Source organism: Plutella xylostella, chromosome 7, assembly GCF_932276165.1.
Source record: "Plutella xylostella chromosome 7, ilPluXylo3.1, whole genome shotgun sequence".
Lineage (NCBI taxonomy): Eukaryota > Metazoa > Arthropoda > Insecta > Lepidoptera > Plutellidae > Plutella > Plutella xylostella.
In genome coordinates this window covers 5,329,199-5,349,490 of record NC_063987.1, presented here as the reverse complement: position 1 = coordinate 5,349,490, position 20,292 = coordinate 5,329,199, and the positions used below count along the sequence as shown (strand labels likewise).

The 20,292-nt window shown below is 35.5% G+C and overlaps 1 protein-coding gene across 2 annotated transcripts in view; it reads left to right on the top strand.

Moving 5' to 3' along the window:
* LOC105398335 (DE-cadherin) overlaps positions 1-20,292 on the top strand; it is a 188,771-nt gene that overhangs the window by 138,886 nt on the left and 29,593 nt on the right. For both annotated transcript variants that reach the window (XM_038106731.2, XM_038106729.2), the window contains 13 exons: positions 2,224-2,312; positions 3,005-3,124; positions 4,423-4,548; positions 4,767-4,916; positions 5,993-6,178; positions 6,270-6,472; positions 6,589-6,766; positions 6,854-7,346; positions 7,520-7,791; positions 7,926-8,210; positions 14,024-14,177; positions 15,013-15,200; positions 18,396-18,587. In XM_038106731.2, coding sequence (XP_037962659.2) covers positions 2,224-2,312; positions 3,005-3,124; positions 4,423-4,548; positions 4,767-4,916; positions 5,993-6,178; positions 6,270-6,472; positions 6,589-6,766; positions 6,854-7,346; positions 7,520-7,791; positions 7,926-8,210; positions 14,024-14,177; positions 15,013-15,200; positions 18,396-18,587 — 2,636 coding nt within the window. The remainder of the gene's footprint in view (positions 1-2,223; positions 2,313-3,004; positions 3,125-4,422; positions 4,549-4,766; positions 4,917-5,992; positions 6,179-6,269; positions 6,473-6,588; positions 6,767-6,853; positions 7,347-7,519; positions 7,792-7,925; positions 8,211-14,023; positions 14,178-15,012; positions 15,201-18,395; positions 18,588-20,292) is intronic.

The window sequence follows — 20,292 nt, the reverse complement described above, 5'->3', positions numbered from 1 at the left end:
TACTCCGTGGAGCTTCCAATGAAAGTTCTATAAAAGCTGCGCCGGTGGATTACACTTTCCACTTTGAAAATCGAATGTTCCCACCTACTATCTACCTTAAATGATTGAATGTGTCGAGAAATATATTGTTTTAAACTATGGTATTAGGTAAGGTTGTACTCATGAACAATTATTCAATGAGCTAGCTAATGAATATACGAGATCGAACCAAAATACATCTACGAGGGTATATTTATTTAGGAAACATGTTCGGCTTTAAAATCAGTGAAAATATTTAAAGGAACCTACTGAAAAAACAATTGCCTTGTTCTTAGGAATCATATTACTTATAATCATGTTCTGGAACCCCGGCCTAGTGTAGAGTAGCCCTGGATAACCCTCCGGAATAGTGACCCGAGTAAAAGCACATGTAACCTTATGAATAAATATTAGACATTTCGGTAACCGGGTCGGCAGTCTCTAAGGTGCACATTTGTCACTTGGCTGCGCAAACATACAAATACCAATTTTCATCTTAACCACGACGTTGTTCGCATATATGGCGACAAAAGCTAGTCCAGCTCTAGGTTTGTCACCAACCCTATAAGAAAAAAGGAATAATATCAGATTTTCCTGCTATTGCGCTTTACTTATGACAAGAACTGCCATTTCTTGCGATTTGTGTAGTAGGTACATAATTTATTAGACAAGTCAGGCCCCAGTCTGGTTGAAAGTCATGTGACTAATTTCTAAAAGTCCTATTTCCAGGATGACTAACTATTCTGCTTACTAATTTCATTTGCAACGCCGAGATCCTTGGACCCTAGGTTATTTTGCCTCTACCACTTTCCTCTGCTGATAAGATTCCAACTGCCCCGATGCTTATTTGGTCTCCTGAGGGTATGGCTGAACCGCCAATCCGTTATTGGAAGTTTTCAGTCAATTTGGTTACAACCTATATCTATAGGTAATCTGCTTAAAGATGAGATTGAAGCCATCAATGTACGATTAGAAACGGTTACAAGATACCAGCTGAAAATCCAAATAAAAAAATGGGTATAAAAGTAACTTGGGAAACATTAGCAGAATCGCCGCCGCCTCGATACCGACTTACAAAAAACTGGAACAATATCAGTTACTTTCCCGGAGGCCGTTTCGATGGAACTTTTTGAAAGGAACTCGCAGGAAGTTTTTTAAACGTCTGCCAATTTTGATGACTTAGAAGTCTGTTGTTTCTTTATCAAGTTAGTTCGGAGTAGTTTTGCTACAGTTAATAAAGAATGATTGGCCTTTATTAAGTTGCTTTTTTCTCTTTTTTATTTGCACGTGTTTCTATGCCTTTTGTTCGTTTCCACACATAACTTACAGATACTTCATACTTTTTATTAATATTTTTATAACTGGTTCAAAATAATTTGATAAAGCTATAGACTACCACAGCTCTGATAGTGTTGAAGTAGTCATGGTCTTATTTTGAAACAAGTAGAGAATAGGTATCTTCCGTTTATAAATCGCCTGCTATTTACACTGCAAATATTAAATGGTAAGACAAAATACTACCAGTATTCTATCTTCATATGCAGTAAAGAAAACTCACTGACATTACGCGCCGCCGCAAAGTAATACTCTTTGTGACTGAGTTATGTCAATTCAAATGAAATACGTACTATATAATATTATGTAGTTATAAATATGTGATGGGCCTTTACGGTGTGAAGGTCTAATACTGTTGGCAATATTATCATCCCGAACCTACTGTAGTGAAGTACCTAATAGCGATAAATTGCTATGCAAACCGTACTTCCGGAGCTGTGTAATCTAAACCGAGTAATAATTGTTACTAAGCGTTACAGAGCTATAGATAAGGGAGTGTATAGGTGTAGGAGGTGAAATATAAACACGTCACTCATTAAGAAAGTTTGTTTTGCTCGAAATTTTCAAAGATTTCTTCCTATTTATGCAGAATCCCCTCATGATTTTGTTGCAAATATCTAGAAAGAAGAATCTCTCCAAACTATTTCGCAGCTATGTATTTTATATTTCGTAGAACAAAAGGCTCTGTGCTTCTTGGAGTTTCATCACAGAAAAGGGGCATTCCATCGCCTTACATTTCCCCAGAGCTTCCGAGATGCATATTCATCTCATCCCGTTGGCACTAGCCCTTAGTGACGTCACAGCCGGTGGTAAAACTGCATGGAGGTTTTTCCAAATTTGAAAAATAACGTTGTTTTTTTTTCTTTTCAGCGCGGGATCGCGAGCACAGTTCACATCACGTGACGAGGTTGCGGCACTCACGGCATTTAGACGGATATATGCCTATTCACACCGCTTCCGTGAGTATTAACCGACCAAACTAAAATACCCGATGACCCTTACCGAACACTTCTATCATCCTCCTTTTTAACATCATACCATCAACCACTCAAGCTTTCACCCCGATAGAGTTTCGATATTGTTTTTACGCTTAATTATTACGGTTGGATGTTGTTTATGCATGTCTATGTTATACCCAGTTAATTGATGTAGTGTAACTTTGTTACGAGAATGACAGTAAATGGTTTTTTAGCGCACAAAGGATATTGTGAGTATGTCACGTTAATTTAGGATTATTATAAAATTCCAATTCGGGTTTATGCAAGCGCATTCAATTTATATAGATAAATTTTATTTATGTATTTATTTCACATAGCTTTACCGCTCACGAAAGGTTCAAAAAGGTATGGCTAGTTATAAAATAATGTGCATGCAGAATAAGCTTTGAAAATGCAAAATTATTTAGTTTCATGAAAACTAATAACAACGGACAAACTCATTTGTCTGTTGTGCCTGAAACTGAGGCGTTCATTTGTTTTCAAACAACTGAATTATATACTCACTTACACACATATATACAAACAGGCTGTTTTAGTAGCAGGCAATACTAAAAATTATCACGAGTTGATGATATATACTACTAACCTTATTATTTCCACAAAATGCAATTTACTGACATGTTATTTTGCTCCGTTTATTCGGGATTTTACAGCTGGGAGTGTCAGCGCCCAAGTTTTCCGTAAAGGACAATCACAAGCCAGTGTTCACTGAGTGCAGCAACTACCGGCCCACGGTCAAGGAGGAGCAACCCGTCGGCACATATGTATTCACCGTAAGTACCTATATGCATAATTTTGTACTGTAACAAAATGTTAACAACAAGAAACTTTAACATGAAATTTGACGGATTTTGTCGGCATTATACAGCGCTAAATATCTGTTAAATACTGTCTAAGTTTTTGTGGTAAGGCCCTTATAGCCTTGTATCCACTTGAGCATGCTCAGGCGAATGAGAAGGATTAATGTTTTCTGAAGTAATATACTTGCGAGAAATGGAAAGTTCCACCTGTCATTGCCATGAGCGTCACTGGAACCTATGAAAAGGTTCCAGTGACGCTCATGGCAATGACAGTGCTTGCGAGTGAATTTTCATGTTTGTATGCGTCTATGCGATTATGGAGATAGTAGGTATAGTAAGAGTTTTCTTGGGTGTGTTGTAAGAAAATTGTTTTAAAGCTAAAGAAATGAGAGTTTCTTTTTCCCAAATATTATTTCTTGTAACAAATCAATTGATATGAATTGCAGTAAAAATCCTATCTACTTGTATTGTACCTCTATATGATTTACTTAACCTCACATAAGTATATTAACATATTATATGCCATAGTAGTTTCACAAAACACGAGCTGTATGTACATAACATACATTCCCCTCTTCCGGCAAGATCGAGTAACCACACGATGAATATGGAAAGACCCAGATAATTAGATTTCCTCACTAACTCTTCCCTCTTAAACTGAATTAAACATTTTGTTATTTCACTGCTCTTTCAAGTAGCCTTTTCTATTCAAATATCACAGTGTAAGAAGCTTTACTACAAAGATATTCCGCTTTGGAAGATGGAATATTTTAGATGAGAAGTGATCGCTCATTTATGTTGATATTGAGGAAGGTTTATGGAAGTAGTTATTAGCGACATTGCAGATTACAATGTATAATCAACTGGGGCACAACCCCACTTCAATCTGCTGATGAAGAAAAATAGGCTTAAAATATCAAATGTGGCACTTCTCTCTAATTATGTTCCTAAATATAATTTTATGCAAATCCGCCCTTCAACCGAGTATGAAATAAATTCCGAGTTTTAAATTTATACAAACTTTAAAAACCTTGGAGCAGTTTGTGCACCTTGTTTTTTAAAGATTGTGATCCTTGTTATTTTAATTCCGTCTCGTTCTAGAAGATTCTCTCTTTATATTCTTGTGCGCTTTCCGACTTCGGGGATCTGCATTTGAAATGCCTTTTGGACTTAATTATAAATGAAGATAACTGGATGGAAGGTTGTCCATTTGTTCTCGTGTTCCCGTCGCAGGTTCATGTTACGACCTATTAATTCTAATAAACTTCCAGGTCCATGCAGATGACAGAAATCCACCAGACATGGGTGGAACTGTCACGTACAAGTTCGTCTCCACCGCCGGCGAGAAAGAGAGGTTTCACGTCGACTCTGAAACTGGAAGAATAACCACAGCAGATGTCAGTATATCATCAATATAATATATATAATCTTACTTTTCTTCCACAAATATCGTACTAATAATTATTTCATTTCTTACTTTTAAATCTTATAATAAGTTGGTTTCCATCATTATTGTATTTGCACTTTTCCAAGGACTAAAGGTAGGCTGCACTTTGTGATATTAGGCAATGAAGAAATTGGATAAGATAATAAACTTTTTTCTAAAAACGTGCAGATATTTGATCGAGATGAACCATCCCGTGAGAAAGAGGCATACATCACAGTGCGAGCAAGTGACAATGGCCAGCCACAGCTGGACGACGCGTGTACCATCAAAATTGTCATCGAAGACGTCAACGACAACCAACCAGTCTTTGACAAAGTTGTAAGTATAGAACATGCTAGAAATAAGTTATAATCTTGTCTATTTCTATAGTGATAGTTTTCCAGAGGATACTGTTGAATGTTCTAAATACTTTTCATTATTATTATTACACGTTTAAACCTTTTAAGGCAAGATTTATCTCTTTTGTCTTATCGTATAGATTCTTGCACTTTCTGTCTTATCTGCTAATCCGTTTGAAATATTTTTCTATAGTTTGTAGGTCTTTCCGTTGTGGATTATGTAAAATACCTATTCTATTTATCCTTGCAATCTCATGTCTTACCTTGTTTCGTCTTGTATGTTTACTGTATTGTGACTAACGTTAAATAAATGTTTCCATGAAATAGAGGAAAATGTCAGTGGCGCAAATACTAACACTTGGTTGTTTCTCAAAGGTCTTCCGTGGAGACGTTTGGAAGGTTTGTCTAAAATCAACAAAAAGATATCACTGAGAGAGAGTTATGCACAAAAAATCTATCTATACATTGTCACATAAATATATTTTTTCAATTGTTACCGCGTTTATTTTTCACCAATCTATACATAATAATGTTAACATTATGAAATCAATTGTTTTAAAAACATGTCGTAGTAACAATTGAATTTGAAAAAGATCTATTTGAAAAATATGTTTCTCTACTTGCATGTTCCTGCATGTCTGATTTAGGACCGTAAGCCGCCACTCAAGGCGATTTTGGTAATACTTTTATGTGTTTTGTTTCAAATTCACTTACTTTGCACATTAGTAGTTCGTGAGTTTTGTAAGCTACCTAGGCCGCTATTTCCCCGAAACGCATTTTATCACAAAGCACGATTATTGTTTATTTCAAGGTCTCTACTATCTCTACGCTTAGGCATGCTTCGCGTAGAAGATGTCTATTGTCATCACCGTGTGATTTTGTGTTGATTTGTTCACAGAGTGTCGACTTGTCTACTTATCCGAAATTAGATTTATCTCATAATTTAAAGACTGGGTCAAATCTGGAAATTTGTTTTTCAAATTTACAACACATAAAGTCTCATTGTAAAATTTAAATTATTTGAGTGTAATTAAAATGTATTTCTCAATTCCACAGTCGTACTCGGAATCGGTCCCTCAAGACTTGCCAAGCGGCCGAGAAGTTATGAGGATATCTGCCACAGATATTGATGATGGGAACAATTCTATAGTCCACTATAGTCTCGACACAAATTCGCCTGATCAGGCTTATTTCTACATTGACCCAGATAACGGGGTCATATTTTTAAATAAAACTATTGATGTAAGTATAAGTGTCTTCTTTATTTATGAATTTGACTTTCTACGTTTCTTTTTATTTGTGAAATAATTTATTTTATGTTGTTTATTTACAGAAATATCCAGGATATAAGTTTAAGTTAAGTGCAATAGTTAAAGACATGGGGGATCCTCCCCAGCAAAGTTCAATAACTTTAGACATACAAGTTGTAGAATCTAATAAGAAGAGTCCCTCCTTCATCGAAGTTCCTGATGGTCCAATAAGATTAAAAGAAAACTTCGCAGATTTCAACGCACATATAGCAACAGTTAGAGCTGTGTAAGTAAACAATATCATAAAGCTTTTAAAATTACTTAAATAGGAATTATAAAATTATTATAAACAAATTTAATATAGATAAAATAAAAGTTTTAATATAATTTTGTTTTTGTCAGGTCCAACATTCCAGAAGAAAAGAAGCTTCTATTCGAGCTAGTGATGGGACAAACAGAGCAGACGAACAAATGGCATACGTTCGTACTGGAGTCAGAGAATGACTCCGCTTATATTAAGTTAGGAAACCATTTAGACTTCGAAAAAATTACAGACTACACACTCACTGTCAGAGTACAAGTAAGTCCACTAAAATTCGTAATAATCTATAACAATATGATTTAAAAATGCGAATGCCGTTACCTATAACTCTACCTTCTTTTACAGAATAATTATAATTTAGCAGCAGAAACTATAATTCAAATCGAAGTTGAAGATGTCAACGACAACATTCCCATATTTAGCGAAGTTCGATCGGGTCAGGTCCTAGAAAACGAACCTCCTGGCACTCAAGTCATGCAAGTGAGAGCTTTCGACGCCGACGGTACATCAGCTAACAACCAAGTTACATATGAGCTAGGTGATGCGTCAGACCCATTTGCAATCGACACTTTGACTGGAAACATCACAACGCTCAAAATGTTCGATAGAGAAGAGCGAAGTTTCTACAATATTAAGATAATAGCTACAGATAATTCCGAGTCGGCTCTTATTCCTGGAAAGCACAATTCTGGACAACAAGTGTTCAGAATAGAAATAGCTGATAAGAACGACAACCAGCCCCACTTCACTCAAGACACTTATGTAGCAGAATCCATTGCTGAGAATGCTAACATCAATGTGTTGGTGACTCAAGTTACAGCCTTAGATATTGATACTGGTAAGCATTGTAAATAATAACAAAGATTGGTTAATATGGTTAATATTATTAGTCGTGGCAATTAATTTTAAAATTATTATTTAAAGTCTAGATTTCTTCAATTATATTTGTGATTGACTTCCACAAACACTCCTCTTTTATCTGACAACGCTTAACTCAACCTTTTCTTACAGCATCCGTGGTCACCTACAGCATTGTAGCCGGGAATACATACGATGCCTTTACAATCAGAAACTTCACCGGTGAGATCAGAGTCAACAACGAGCTAGACTATGAAAACATCACGAGCTACTCTCTAGATGTTCGCGCCTTCGACGGACAACATGAGGACTACTGCAAAGTGATCATCAACATTGAGAACCTCAACGACAACCCTCCTGTATTCTTGGATAATTACACAAAGACCATTGAAGAGGAGAGGCTTTATGAAGGATGCATAGTTCAGGTAAGTTGTCATTGGTTTCTGTTTTCAAGTCACTTATTCATATTAAGTTGGAATTAGATTCAAACCTAAAAAAACAAAGTTTCGAGAAAGTCCCTTTGAACGACCGAGATATTGATACCTTATTCTTTCTTCAGGTGGGAGCCTACGACCCAGACATAAAAGACCGCAGTGCGCCTCAAAACATCGTCTACTCGCTAGTCAAACATGAACAAAAGGAGTTTCTTCAAATCGACAATGATGGCTGCCTTCGCTTGACTAAGCCCTTAGACAGGGACCCTCCAGCGGGCTTCACCACGTGGCAGATCCTGATAGTGGCAGCGGACCAAGGAGGCCGGCTGGGGTCTGATAGTCTGAGATCTACTACAGAAGTTATCCTTGAGCTAACTGACATCAACGACAATGCACCATTCCTGACTAATGTAAGTGAAACCATTTTTTCCTTTGCACTTTTTAGTCGTAGGAATCTCATTAAATTCAGATTGTCTCTTGCGGAATTACTGTGATAATTACGTTGCTAGTTGGGAGATTTTATTTTTAATTGGTAAAAGTTTCCCGGCTGCTTCCAACTGAGACACAATTGCAAAGAATTTATGAACTTTTTTTTTGTTAATAAACATTCTTGTTAAGAAAGAATATTTGATAAAATATTCACTCAAGACCAAATTTAGAAAACGCCCTAACAGAAAGATGTTCCAAAGTTATAAATTGTAATATTTCAGCGTACACCAAATTCCAACTACTCAGATTCTTTTGAATAATTTAAAACGAAATTTCAACTTTTTCTCGCCGTTGACATCCCGATGTCTGCGAAATGAAATACGGAATATTATTTTAGAGATGTACCTACATAACATTCCTAGCTTCACGCTTATATTTTGGTATCACAATAATAAATTATCAAAACTAAATTGTAAAACAAAAAAAACATACTAAATTCAGGCGTATACCGCTTTATTTTTTCAAAAACTATATTTTTAGAACTGGACAATAGGCAGCAGAACCACTTTAACTCAAACCTCAAGTGTCCATACCCAAGTAAGGAGGAACAAAAAATGCCAGGCCGAGCGTGGTTGGTCTACCTTCCCTGTTTACTAACTACCTGTCTAAAAACAAAGGACGACAGCCCCAAAAGTTGTAGGGTAGGTGTTTGGCTTAATAGTGGGTTGTATAAATTATTTCAGTATATGTAATTATGTGATCGGAATCTATTACGAGTTCTCGATTTTTATCATAATCATTATTTACTGTTGAAAGGCACTACGTTTTAAACTAATTATTTACCTACCTACTTATAATGCTTTCCAACAATCCCTCTCGAAGTCAAGTCTCATCTCAAGCTATATCACCATAACGAGGTGAATTCTTAGTTATCCTTTCTTAATTTTCACTTACAAATCAAAACAAGTAACGAACAATATGATTAGTCCACTATATTCACGCGTACACTACCGTGTGTCTAGTGATGTTTTGAGCGAACTGCCCTCCCGAATATAGAGTTTCACGTGACAAAGCGGAGATATTAATGTATTGTTCATTTATAGGGCACTAAAATAAGAATCGATTTTGGAAAAACTCGTTTTAAAATGTCGTCCACTCCCACATTCATTTGTACTTCAACTGCTGTCAAAAGAGGACATTTGCGAAAAAGTTTGAGCCATGACCCACATCACTCTAAAGAAGGTTGCGATCAGAAGGGTTACTCTATACTGACGAAAGACGAACGATCGAGAGCTACCGTGCAATCGGCACGTTTTGTACAACGAGATAGAGTCGTGGCTCGCGTAGCAGCGCCCCGAAATAATAAAAAAGTCATATAGAGTGACCCCCCTGTGACCTACAAGCTCTGTCGTGTGAGCCGGCGACCCGCACTGAGGACTCAGGACAATGCGTTCTCGACGACTTCCGCATGAGAGATTCCACGGATATGCTCCTGATGAGCTCCGATCTTGAGGATTTCTCTGAACACAGGACTTGTCGATACGAGTATTTGAAATAATGAGGACTCCGGATAATTTTATAAGACTTTTAGTATACATTTTAGGTAATTCATGTTTTGTTGCGTACCGTCTGGTACGTCTATTTTTACATTGTTACTTATTAATTATCAGCAGTTCTTGTTGAATTCGATATATCCCAGAGGAGTTTGGGAAGCTCTTAAAAATAATCCGATACCTTTTTATTGACACGCTTTCGCCATCAGGTTAGATCTCGCTCGGTAAACGGGGACGCCATTGCTGGTTCTTTTCCTGTTCCCGCTATTCCTTGCGTATAAGTATTTTTTGTAAATCGACGCGTATTTTATACCGATTTCTTCGGCTCGGGGAAACCCTTGAAGGAAGCAAATCTTCTGGGATTTCGTTCGTCACTTACATCAAAACCTTAAATCGGTCAAGAGGGAATTTGATGTTTGCGGAAGTCCGCAATATGTTTCGATAATTATTATAGTTTTATTTTGATGATTGACATTGAATAAAAAAAACGTTTTCTGGTTAAAATAAGTGAATATATACATAACGTATATGCACATATGGAGCCTGCCTGACTGAGTTGACCTTTATATCGCTTTCTTAGTAATATTATAGGTGTACAACAAAAAAATAGTAGGTAGGTTCAGAGATTTTATTGATAACGGACACAAAATCCATAAGAGACACAGTATATTGTTAATTTGTAAATACACAAACAAGAACAGAATTTCAAATAATACTACAACTTGGAGCATAAAAACTGCACACCTCCGATCCAGCTTTACAAATGCTCATTGTATTCTCTAAAGCAGCTGTGGATCTCCAAAAACGGCGGATTAAGTCAACGTTTTCTGGCTCCGTGGCTCACGTTATTTAGTCGGTGGAGTTTTAATACTCTTGTCGTGTCGTGAAGATTCGCTGTTCGAGTGTAGGGAAGATGCATGCGTTTTTGAATAGGGATTTTGGCTGTGGAAGGCTTATGCTCAGAAACTCATTATAATATGGTAACGCTACATTCTTACATCGTATTATAGAGATATACTTTCATACTTAAATATTTCCTTAAATTTTGTGGAGTACGCTACGTTTTACGGACTTTAGAGTCAATGTTATAAAATAGAATATACTTACTTAAAAGGATTTTGATTTAGGTTTCGAAAAAAAGTATTTCAGTTAACAAAGTTCACATTTCTCTTTTTTTACAGAATAGCGTTTGTTTTCTGGTAAGCTGGTTAGTTACCTATAGAGTGTATAGGTATGTGTTACTTCGGTGATTCGATATATTCGATCAAATAAACGCAAATATCCTTCATGCACGATTGGGTAACGCCTACTGACAGTTGACAATCCATAGAGTTGGGGAGGATTTATTTATGATTTCCATTTAATATATTGAATTTCGAAGCAATAAAGACGCCCTTCCATTCCATTTTTCTCTCTATTATTTTATTTTAATCTGAAATACCTATGTAGTTTTTCGTGGTAAGTTTTTATTTATTCCATAACTATTGTACATAGATGCCTATTGTAAAGTACTTATGCCTATATTTTCATCGTTCGTAGCGTAGGTCGTATACAGAAGGAAATCTGGAAGCTTATAAGCGCTTAGTTTACTATGAATATTGTTACTGCGTTTATCAGCGCTGCTTCGGCAAAGTATGTAAAAGTAAGCACTTATAAATTTTCCAGTTTTCTTTCGCTACACGGCCATAGTTCACAAATCAATTGTGTGAATTGGTTTATGTTCTAACATCAAGTGTAACCGACAATAATACTTACAACCAGTTTGTTTTCCATCACTACAATCCTTCTGATAAGGGTAAAAGAATCGAAAGCTTGCTTGTGACAGCGCTATTATTTCACATTCCTTTGTATGTATGACGATGTTGTTACAGTGTAAAGCCTTCACGACACTAAAATACACTTATTCGAGTGTCGGAGCCTTTCTTCCACTTTCTATAGGAAAAGTCAATATCTTGAAACTTAATACGAAGCCTCATAAGTTATTTAGTCCACGCTTTATAAAAGACTGCCCCCGGCGATATAAACGCGAAGTATTTTGTTGACTCTTGAAAAGATAAAATCTATATTATTAGAATAATTCCGTAATACGTCTAACCCAAATAAAAATAGAAGTATCTACTAATTCTAATTAAAACAAACTTCCTGTGATTATGTAGGCCGGAGTCGTTAGGTAATAAAACAAACGTACTGCGTAGAAACAAAAGTTTCTGGACAAATGCTGCCAAGTTAAAGTCAACACTTGTAGCCTGCGGCGGGGCCTAACCTTTGTGCTAGTCAGATCCATGTTTCAACATGTATAAATAGTATACCTTGTTATACATTGGAACAGAGAGCTGACAGGCAACACCCATCGATCCTGTAAGCTGTAATAATCGTGTTAGGCGTTTCGATTTAGTATAGTCATACTTATAGGTACAGTCAGCAAAAGAGATATGTATCATCCCAGCGCAGACGTTTCAATTATTAGCTGCACGGGCAAGTAGCTGATATTCGTCTATCTTACGTTTATGAGTTTTAGGATCAAACTGTTTACGTTAGCGGTTGATCTATCTTATTCTCTATCTTATCTATCTTATTTTGACTATACTTTAATTCATTCCGTAATTATGTCATTCAATTTGGTCTGCAGATAAGTAAAACTTACAACCACTAATAATATAATATATCATATCTAACCTATCTATTTATAAATATCATATTTTATGATCCGCAACCCTATTGTTTTCTATAGGGTTGTTTTTGCGTAGGTTGTAAAGAAAAACATGATTACGTTTTGATACTGTTATCCTGTGATGTTATTTTCAGACATTCTGTTTGTTGTCACGTCTACGAGAAAATCTTCATCTTTCGTTTTCTAAAGCCTATTAATAACCTATTCGTATTCGTATAAATCTATTTATGGTCGTATATGCTACAGGCATTGCATGCTTGAAAGGTGATTCCAACGACTTTGAATTTAAATTTAATATACCTAATTAAATTTGAATTTAATATAATGTAGGTAGATAGAGATATATTGGGTTTTTTTGGCCAAGTGACCCAAAAATCTGTTTTTTATCAAAGAAAGTCCACAGGAGAACCTGTAAACTTTAAGCGAAGCCCGCAAGGAAAAGTTAGCTGAATTTAATATAATGTAGTGAAGTGTAGGTCGCATAAATATTGTGTTAGCTATCCCTCTGTCCACTACCCTAGAGGTCAAGCGCCTAAAACATCAAACGGTGGAACGGAGGTCTCTCAACAAAATTACTTGCACACAAAAAGGTTTTTTTTTTACTAAAAAGGCCCACTTAAATCCAGTTGTCAATTTGTCATGCAAATCCACGGGGTCCTAACGACTTTCTTGTTTGATACCGTTGAGGTTCCCCTCACGCCCTCGCTCTAGTGTGGGGAACAGAGCAGTTTTGTCAAAATATACAATGTTGGAATTTGCCCAAAAGATGTATGGGTCCCATTTAAAATACAAAGCAAAACCTATAGAAAATTATAACTTAAAATATTTTTCGCTTTATTTATTCCCAAAAATTAAAATTGTTTCGAATTTACAAAAAATAATAATATTCTAAACTATGATTAATAAAAAGAACTTGAATATGTTTTAATCTGAATCCAATGGGTCATTTAAAGTCTTAGGTATCGTAGATTTAAAGATTAAACCTAACTCTGTATAAGTTACAAGTTATTCTGAGTGTTATTAATATCTATATCCTTACCTTACATAATCAAAGTATGTTTTCTGAATCTGGAGTAACTTATAAATAAATGTTTCCCAGAAAGATCATAAAGTACTATTTTCACTAGTTGGAAACTTACCCACGAAAAATAACTCATAGGTTTTATGTAAACATTCAAATGAAAGAAAAACTTATTTCAGCGCTTTGCCTTTTGATGTTCATAACATGTTTGATGTTTTATTTTAAATTACCAGCATGCATTTAATGCATTTAATATACTTTCTACGTCAGGATAGGACTGTGGGCAAATAAACAAAAAATCTTAAACTTGAAAGTGTTTAAATGCTATTTTTGTTACATTTGTGCATGTTGAATATATTTAATAACGACTAAATTATTCCCCAGTGAATTTTATTATAAGCTACTTTTCGAATTCTTTGCGAATCTCATAGCAAAAAGCAATGAGATTCGGTTCCTAGCGTGTCTAGGTTTGGTCGCCGTGATGAAAGAATGAATAAAAGTATAACCTATTTACAACCCCTAAGTAACCCTATATAATATTTCTTTCAGTCCCTTCCAGTCATATGGTCAGAGAACGTCCCCCAAGGCCAGGTCGTGACGCTGACTGCCAAAGACAACGACTCGCCTGAAAATGGACCTCCTTTCACGTTCGCACTGAATGAAACTGTCTCACCGGATATCCGGTCCAAGTTCTTCATTCAAGGTAAGATTCACTCTATGCTCTGTGGTTGAGGAACGAGACATGAGAGTCTATGGTTTCTACAGAGTTTTTACACCAAATTAAAAAGAATTTAAAAAAATAAATAAATTAGTACGTATATAGTTTTTAAAACACAATATTGATTTAAATAATTAAGTTTTTAGATTTAGATCGTAGAAAAACATATAAATTGAATCATTCCTCATAGCTCTCCCAACACAAAACGATATCCGCAGTGGCGCCCCATCCCAAGAACCTCAAATTAATCGTATGCTGATTCTCTTATCTCGCCCTCATTTCGGTCGTACAATTTGAAAGAGCTAGCCAAATTCGAATTTCGATCAATTAGACTAGTTAGAATGCAATAAATGGCGCGAAAAGCCTAGTTCCAAGTTTGAAACAGTTGCCGGCTCCTATTCACGAGGTTCGCGTGTTAATTAAAAGGGGCTTCATCGGATTTCATGCCCAAAATTGCTCGGCTTAAAGTTTGTTTTTGTTAAATGATGTTAGTTGAAGTTTACCCGATTAGTGTGTTTGAGAGTTTCGCATGCTGTGGGTATGTGTGTGTGTGCGATAACTCGCGTTTATTGGAGGTTGTAAAATATTGGCCACGAGGGGCAGTAGCCAGTTACAGTATTACTTTGTAAAACCAAATTTATCATTTAAATGTATCTAACAGTCATTATCTGTAACGTAACATACTGTACGTACTATCGATTAAAACATCCGTTTACGCCTCTTTGCATGACATTTTTTTGCTCTCCATGTTAACTACAGTTCCAATTTCAAAATGTTTGTTTTCTTACCAACCAGTGCTAAATCCTTTTTTCTCCCGCAGGCAACGTGCTGTCAACGCAAGTAGTATTCGACCGTGAAGAACGCAAGGAGTATTTCATCCCGGTGGCAATCACGGACTCGGGGTCGCCGCGGCTGACCGGCGTGTCCATACTGCATGTCGTCATCGGTGACAAGAATGATAACCCCATGGCGCCGGGACACAGCGACATTTTCGTCTATAACTACAAGGTAATTTTGCAGCTGGATTAACTGTTCTACAAGAATCTAATTTTGCGTGAGATTTTAATTTTGAGATCGTCAGTCATGCATTTTCCAAATTCAAAATTCAAATTTGTTCTATAAATAGAAGTGTCTATTGTAGGTGCTTACCTCCGTTCAGAAATGAAAGAGTGAAGGAAATAAAAATATCGTTTCTTTCGTTTTTTTCCTACGATCAGAGGAATATGTAGGCGCATTCGTATTCTCCCATATAATGCTCCTTTGGGAGGTTCATCATATTTTCCTTTGTGCCTCGAAAGCCTTATTCGATATCGACTAACATTCAATATTTTACCTTTTAGATGTCCGCTAGTATGTGTAGGCGTATTTATTTATGTTAGAGGTTTTTAAAAGCGGTACGAAAATTATGTTTCCATAACAATGACTGTTCAGAAATACATAATATTCTCAGTTATTCTTGTATGAATTTTTATATAAAAAAATATAAACGAGTACAAGGTAATTGGAATGGAAAGTTATATCATGTATCATTTAATTTTATTCATTTATCATTAATATCGCCAATTAGCAATCACGGGTAAATTAACATTGACATAAAACTCTACGGCCATCCAGTACAATTAATGTTATTAATATTAACTTTTAATTTAAATTGAATTTTCTGGTTGACTGTACTTCGTAATGCCTCGGGTCCAATGCCATTTAATTTCAAACAATTAAATGTAAGTGTTTTATATTTTATTTTGTGCAACTTTAGGGTTAAATACATATATTTTTGTTAAGGTTTTTTAGTTACATAGTTTAATAATGGCTAAACTCAGCTAGACATAAACTTACCCTAACCGTATCTTGGTTAAAATTGCTACAAAGTATTAATACTCGTTTATAAGTAGTTGACCTGTATTCTGCTTTCTTCCTTATGCTACCATGAAGGTGGAAAATCGCTACAATGAAATATACAGCTGGAGATATTATGTAAGTATTGCCATAAAACAATACAACTTGACCCCTGCGCTTAAAATAAGTCTAGTGTCTAGGCTACTGCCCCTTTTACATTTAGTCATGGTCCGATTTACCTCGGGGGTCACTCTCTAAGGGTGAGGCCACACGAGCGTATTTTTGTGAGTTGTGCGCGGCAGTAAAGTTGCGCGGGGACGAGGGGGGCGGGGAAGTTACTCGCTCCCCTCGTCCCCGTGTGTTATAATTACGCTCGTGTGGCCTCACCCTTAATTGACGAAGGAACAAAGAGATAGAGTTAGCGCTGTAGTTTTGTTTTTTCCGAAGCTTCGGAGCTCTGCGCTACACGGCTCTTATCTCTTGCGTGACAATTCTTGTTCGGTCGTTCGTCAATTTAGCGGGTCTACAAACATCAATTGTATGAGGCATCCCTAACAAATATTCAACGTTTGACTTTTCCGCACGTTAATTCATCGCATTCACGATGATAATTTCGGCTGAAGCCTCAGGAGTTGTGTCTACAAGTAAATTGCCCAAATACGGGAGTTTCCAAAAAAGAGAGTTATTGCAATCTACAAATTAACTTCTTCAGATCTCACTTCAATTCAAATTTATCGTGCTTCATATTATGTACCTACTTATTATAATTTTCCTTTTAGGCGCTAAAAACAAGTTGAAGATGGAGCTAGATTTTCATTTTTCTTTACAAAAAAAATACCTTGTAAGTCTGTAGAATAATTGTGCTGGATGGATGGTTCCGAAGTTATAATTTGTTTCATCTTGAAATATTTCTTTCGTGATTCGATAAAGTTTGGTCTTCTTTTGAAATATAAATTATCTACTCGCTTTTTACTAGGTATGATTTTTCTCAATGAGCACCAAAAAGAAATTTGCTTAAAACCTACTAACGGTGAAAAGAATTTAAAACACACAGCAAAATTAAACGAATTTCGCCATGTTTCTTGCCAATTATCTCTTCCAGAAAAACGCTGATAATGATTAGGTTACCTACTTTGTATCCCATTTGCAGACGTCAATCAAAAACGCTTATTAATTTTTTCAATTTCCATGTTCAAGTTTGATAATAAGGGGAAGTACGTGGCCGGCAAAAAATGCTAATTTGACATGAAAAAAATTACATGATGTGTTAAGTAGTCGTGCGGATGCGTCCGCAAAGTTTAATCTATTAACTAACATCTATAGTAGACACGTTATGTAGTGTTTACACGTCCTTATTATCAAAGGCTTAGTTCATGTCGCAGTTTGTATTATATTATTGAAGGGTTTATTTATGTTAGTAGTATTCTTGAAGCTTCATACAATACAGGATGTTGCAAAAAGGGTATACTAAGCTGAAAAGGGGTGAATCAAAGGGTCATTTTGAACCACTTTTCTTCTACAAGTTTTGGAAATTTGCGAAAAAATATTAGTTCTCTATTGTAAAAAAAGTAAATCATAGTTTCAGCTTTAAATTGTATTATGTAACTTCAAAAATATTTAGATGAAACTACGTTCAGAGACATAATAATGTCTATTAAATAAATTAACTTTATATTTGACGGCCGAATATAGTCGCTGTTACCGTTCGTTATAATACGGAGTTTTATAGTAATATGTGGCTATTAAAATGTTAATTTTGTGCCTTTAATGAAGGCCGGATTTAGTGCGGTGCGTACGCGGATATAAACAGGGATTATGGGGAAGAACTTTTTACTGCCCTGCCCTGATTCTCTAAGTAACAGTCTCTGTAAACATACCTACTTATATATACCTACATATAAGCGGTAAATTATGTGGGACAGGAAGTTAATAGACCGATGTTTGTTTTGGGTAAAATTTCCACCAAGAACAACATGACTTTTCGAAGTTTTCGATTAAATTTATTTCTGTATTTACGTGTGTTCATAAACACAAAAAGGGAATTTAAACAGGCATACTTGAGTTTTAGAATGGTTTGTACCAACCCTTAAATTGAGTTTAAATATATTGCTGTCTATGTCTGCATACTGTTTGACCGAAAAATACGGCTTTGAAAACACGTATTTTTACATTTGAAATTAAGTTATTGCTCTACAAGTATGTACTCCCCAAGGCAGAAAGCAAGTAGCAACAGATTTAAATTCTTTTAATTTTTTAGTACTAGCCACTTTTAGAACGCGTCTCAAAATATCACAACAACAAACCATTCTTTTTGACCTCAGAATAATAACGACCCCTTTCTAACCTTTTTTCTTTTTTCCCCGCCAGGGCGAAGCGCCGGACACGGAGATCGGGCGGGTGTTCGTGAAGGACCCCGACGACTGGGACCTCCCCGACAAGCGGTTCATGTGGCTGCCCTCCTACGAGCAGCGAAGCCCCTACTTCGACGTACACAGCAACACCGGCATGATCACCATGAAGGAGGGCACGCCAAATGGGACCTACTTGCTCAAGTTTAACGTGAGTACTGGCCGGTTAGAGTGGGTTAGAGGAAAAAATGCGTTAGGTTGTTTTCTTTTTTCGATGATGGGGATAATTGAACTGAAGCTCAGAATAAGGACCCGTTCAACGGGAGGACTGGCTGATTAGAGTAAGTTAACAGAAAAGTACGAATTTTTGTTTTCTTTTTTCTATTTTGCATAAGGAGGGAAGTGAGGAATATTCAGAGGGTCCGTAGCGAAATATAAGAAATTAGTCCTTACCATTCAAGAGCCTAAAAAAAGGCTAGCCATTTTTTAATCTCAAATATTTTGCAATCTCACATCTTCAAGAACTAAAATAAAAGCTCTGTTTGAAAAATGTGAAGAGCAAAATACTTCCTGCAATTTTAGTAGAGTACTGAGGAACAAAGGCTGCACGTGAACAAAGTCAAAAGATAATGCAGTGAATCGTTTGTAAAGAATTTCTATATAGGTAAGGTAGTGTCTTATAAGAGCTAAGCTAAGAAGACTACACGTAGGTAACTAAGTAAAGTTGGTAGCAGTTCCTACCCTTGTCCAACTCTCTAGGTCTTATTATTTAGTTTTGCAAGATAAATAATAATGAATAGGAAGAATAATATAATTCTACTAACTAAAGGAATGTTATATTATGTATTTTTTGTAATGTTAGCATTATACAGGGTTATTGGTAAGTAGACCGGATCCTTTCAGGAGATGATAGAGGAAAGCATTTCCAGTCGATTGAACCCAATAATGCATTATCTTAAACTTAACCATTTTTGAGATATTTAATATTTAAGGTTTCTTTAATTTTTTGCCAAAATTTTATGCTTAAAACCGAAAATAAAAAAAACTAGGCATATTTCAATATTTTTTTTGGTTGTTTTGCATAAGTAACACCTTAATAAACTAATTAAAATAATCAAATGTGCACTATTCGACTTAAATTAGACATAATACCTCAAAATAATTAAACATTTTGAAATAATATTCAAAACGCAAAAACAAATAAATTTAATTAAAAAAGATTTTCATATAACATTTTTTTGTGCACTTCAGCTTAAAAACATGGTCAACTAATAAGCTATCAAACAAGATAATTCAATACCAAATCGATTAAGGTATCACCAAGATATGGCCAAAACAACCAACAGACGGACAAAATTCAACAGGAAAACTAACAAAAATAGCCCAATTTAAAGGTAAAAAGTGTGATTGTTTTCAGTCCTGTTAACTTTAGTATGGAAACCCCTGCTCAGTTTTCTCCGCTTTCTCTGGTTGTTTTGGCCATATCTTGGTGATACCTTATTTGATTTGGTATTTAATCATCTTGTTTGAAAGCTTATTAGTTGTCCATGTTTTTAAGCTGAAGTGCACAAAAAAATGTCATTTGAAAATCTTTTTTAATTTAATTTATTGGTTTTTGCGTTTTGAATATTTTTTTCAAAATGTTTAACTATTTTGAGGTATTATGTCTAATTTAAGTCGAATAGTGCACATTTGATTATTTTAATTAGTTTATTAAGGTGTTACTTATGCAAAACAACCAAAAAAAATATTGAAATGTGGCTAGTTTTTTTTATTTTCGGTTTTAAGAATAAAATTTTGGCAAAAAATTAAAAAAACCTTAAATATTAAATATCTTAGAAATGATTAAGTTTAGGATAATGCATTATTGGGTTCAATCGACTGGAAATGCCTTCCGCTATCACCTCCTGAAAGGA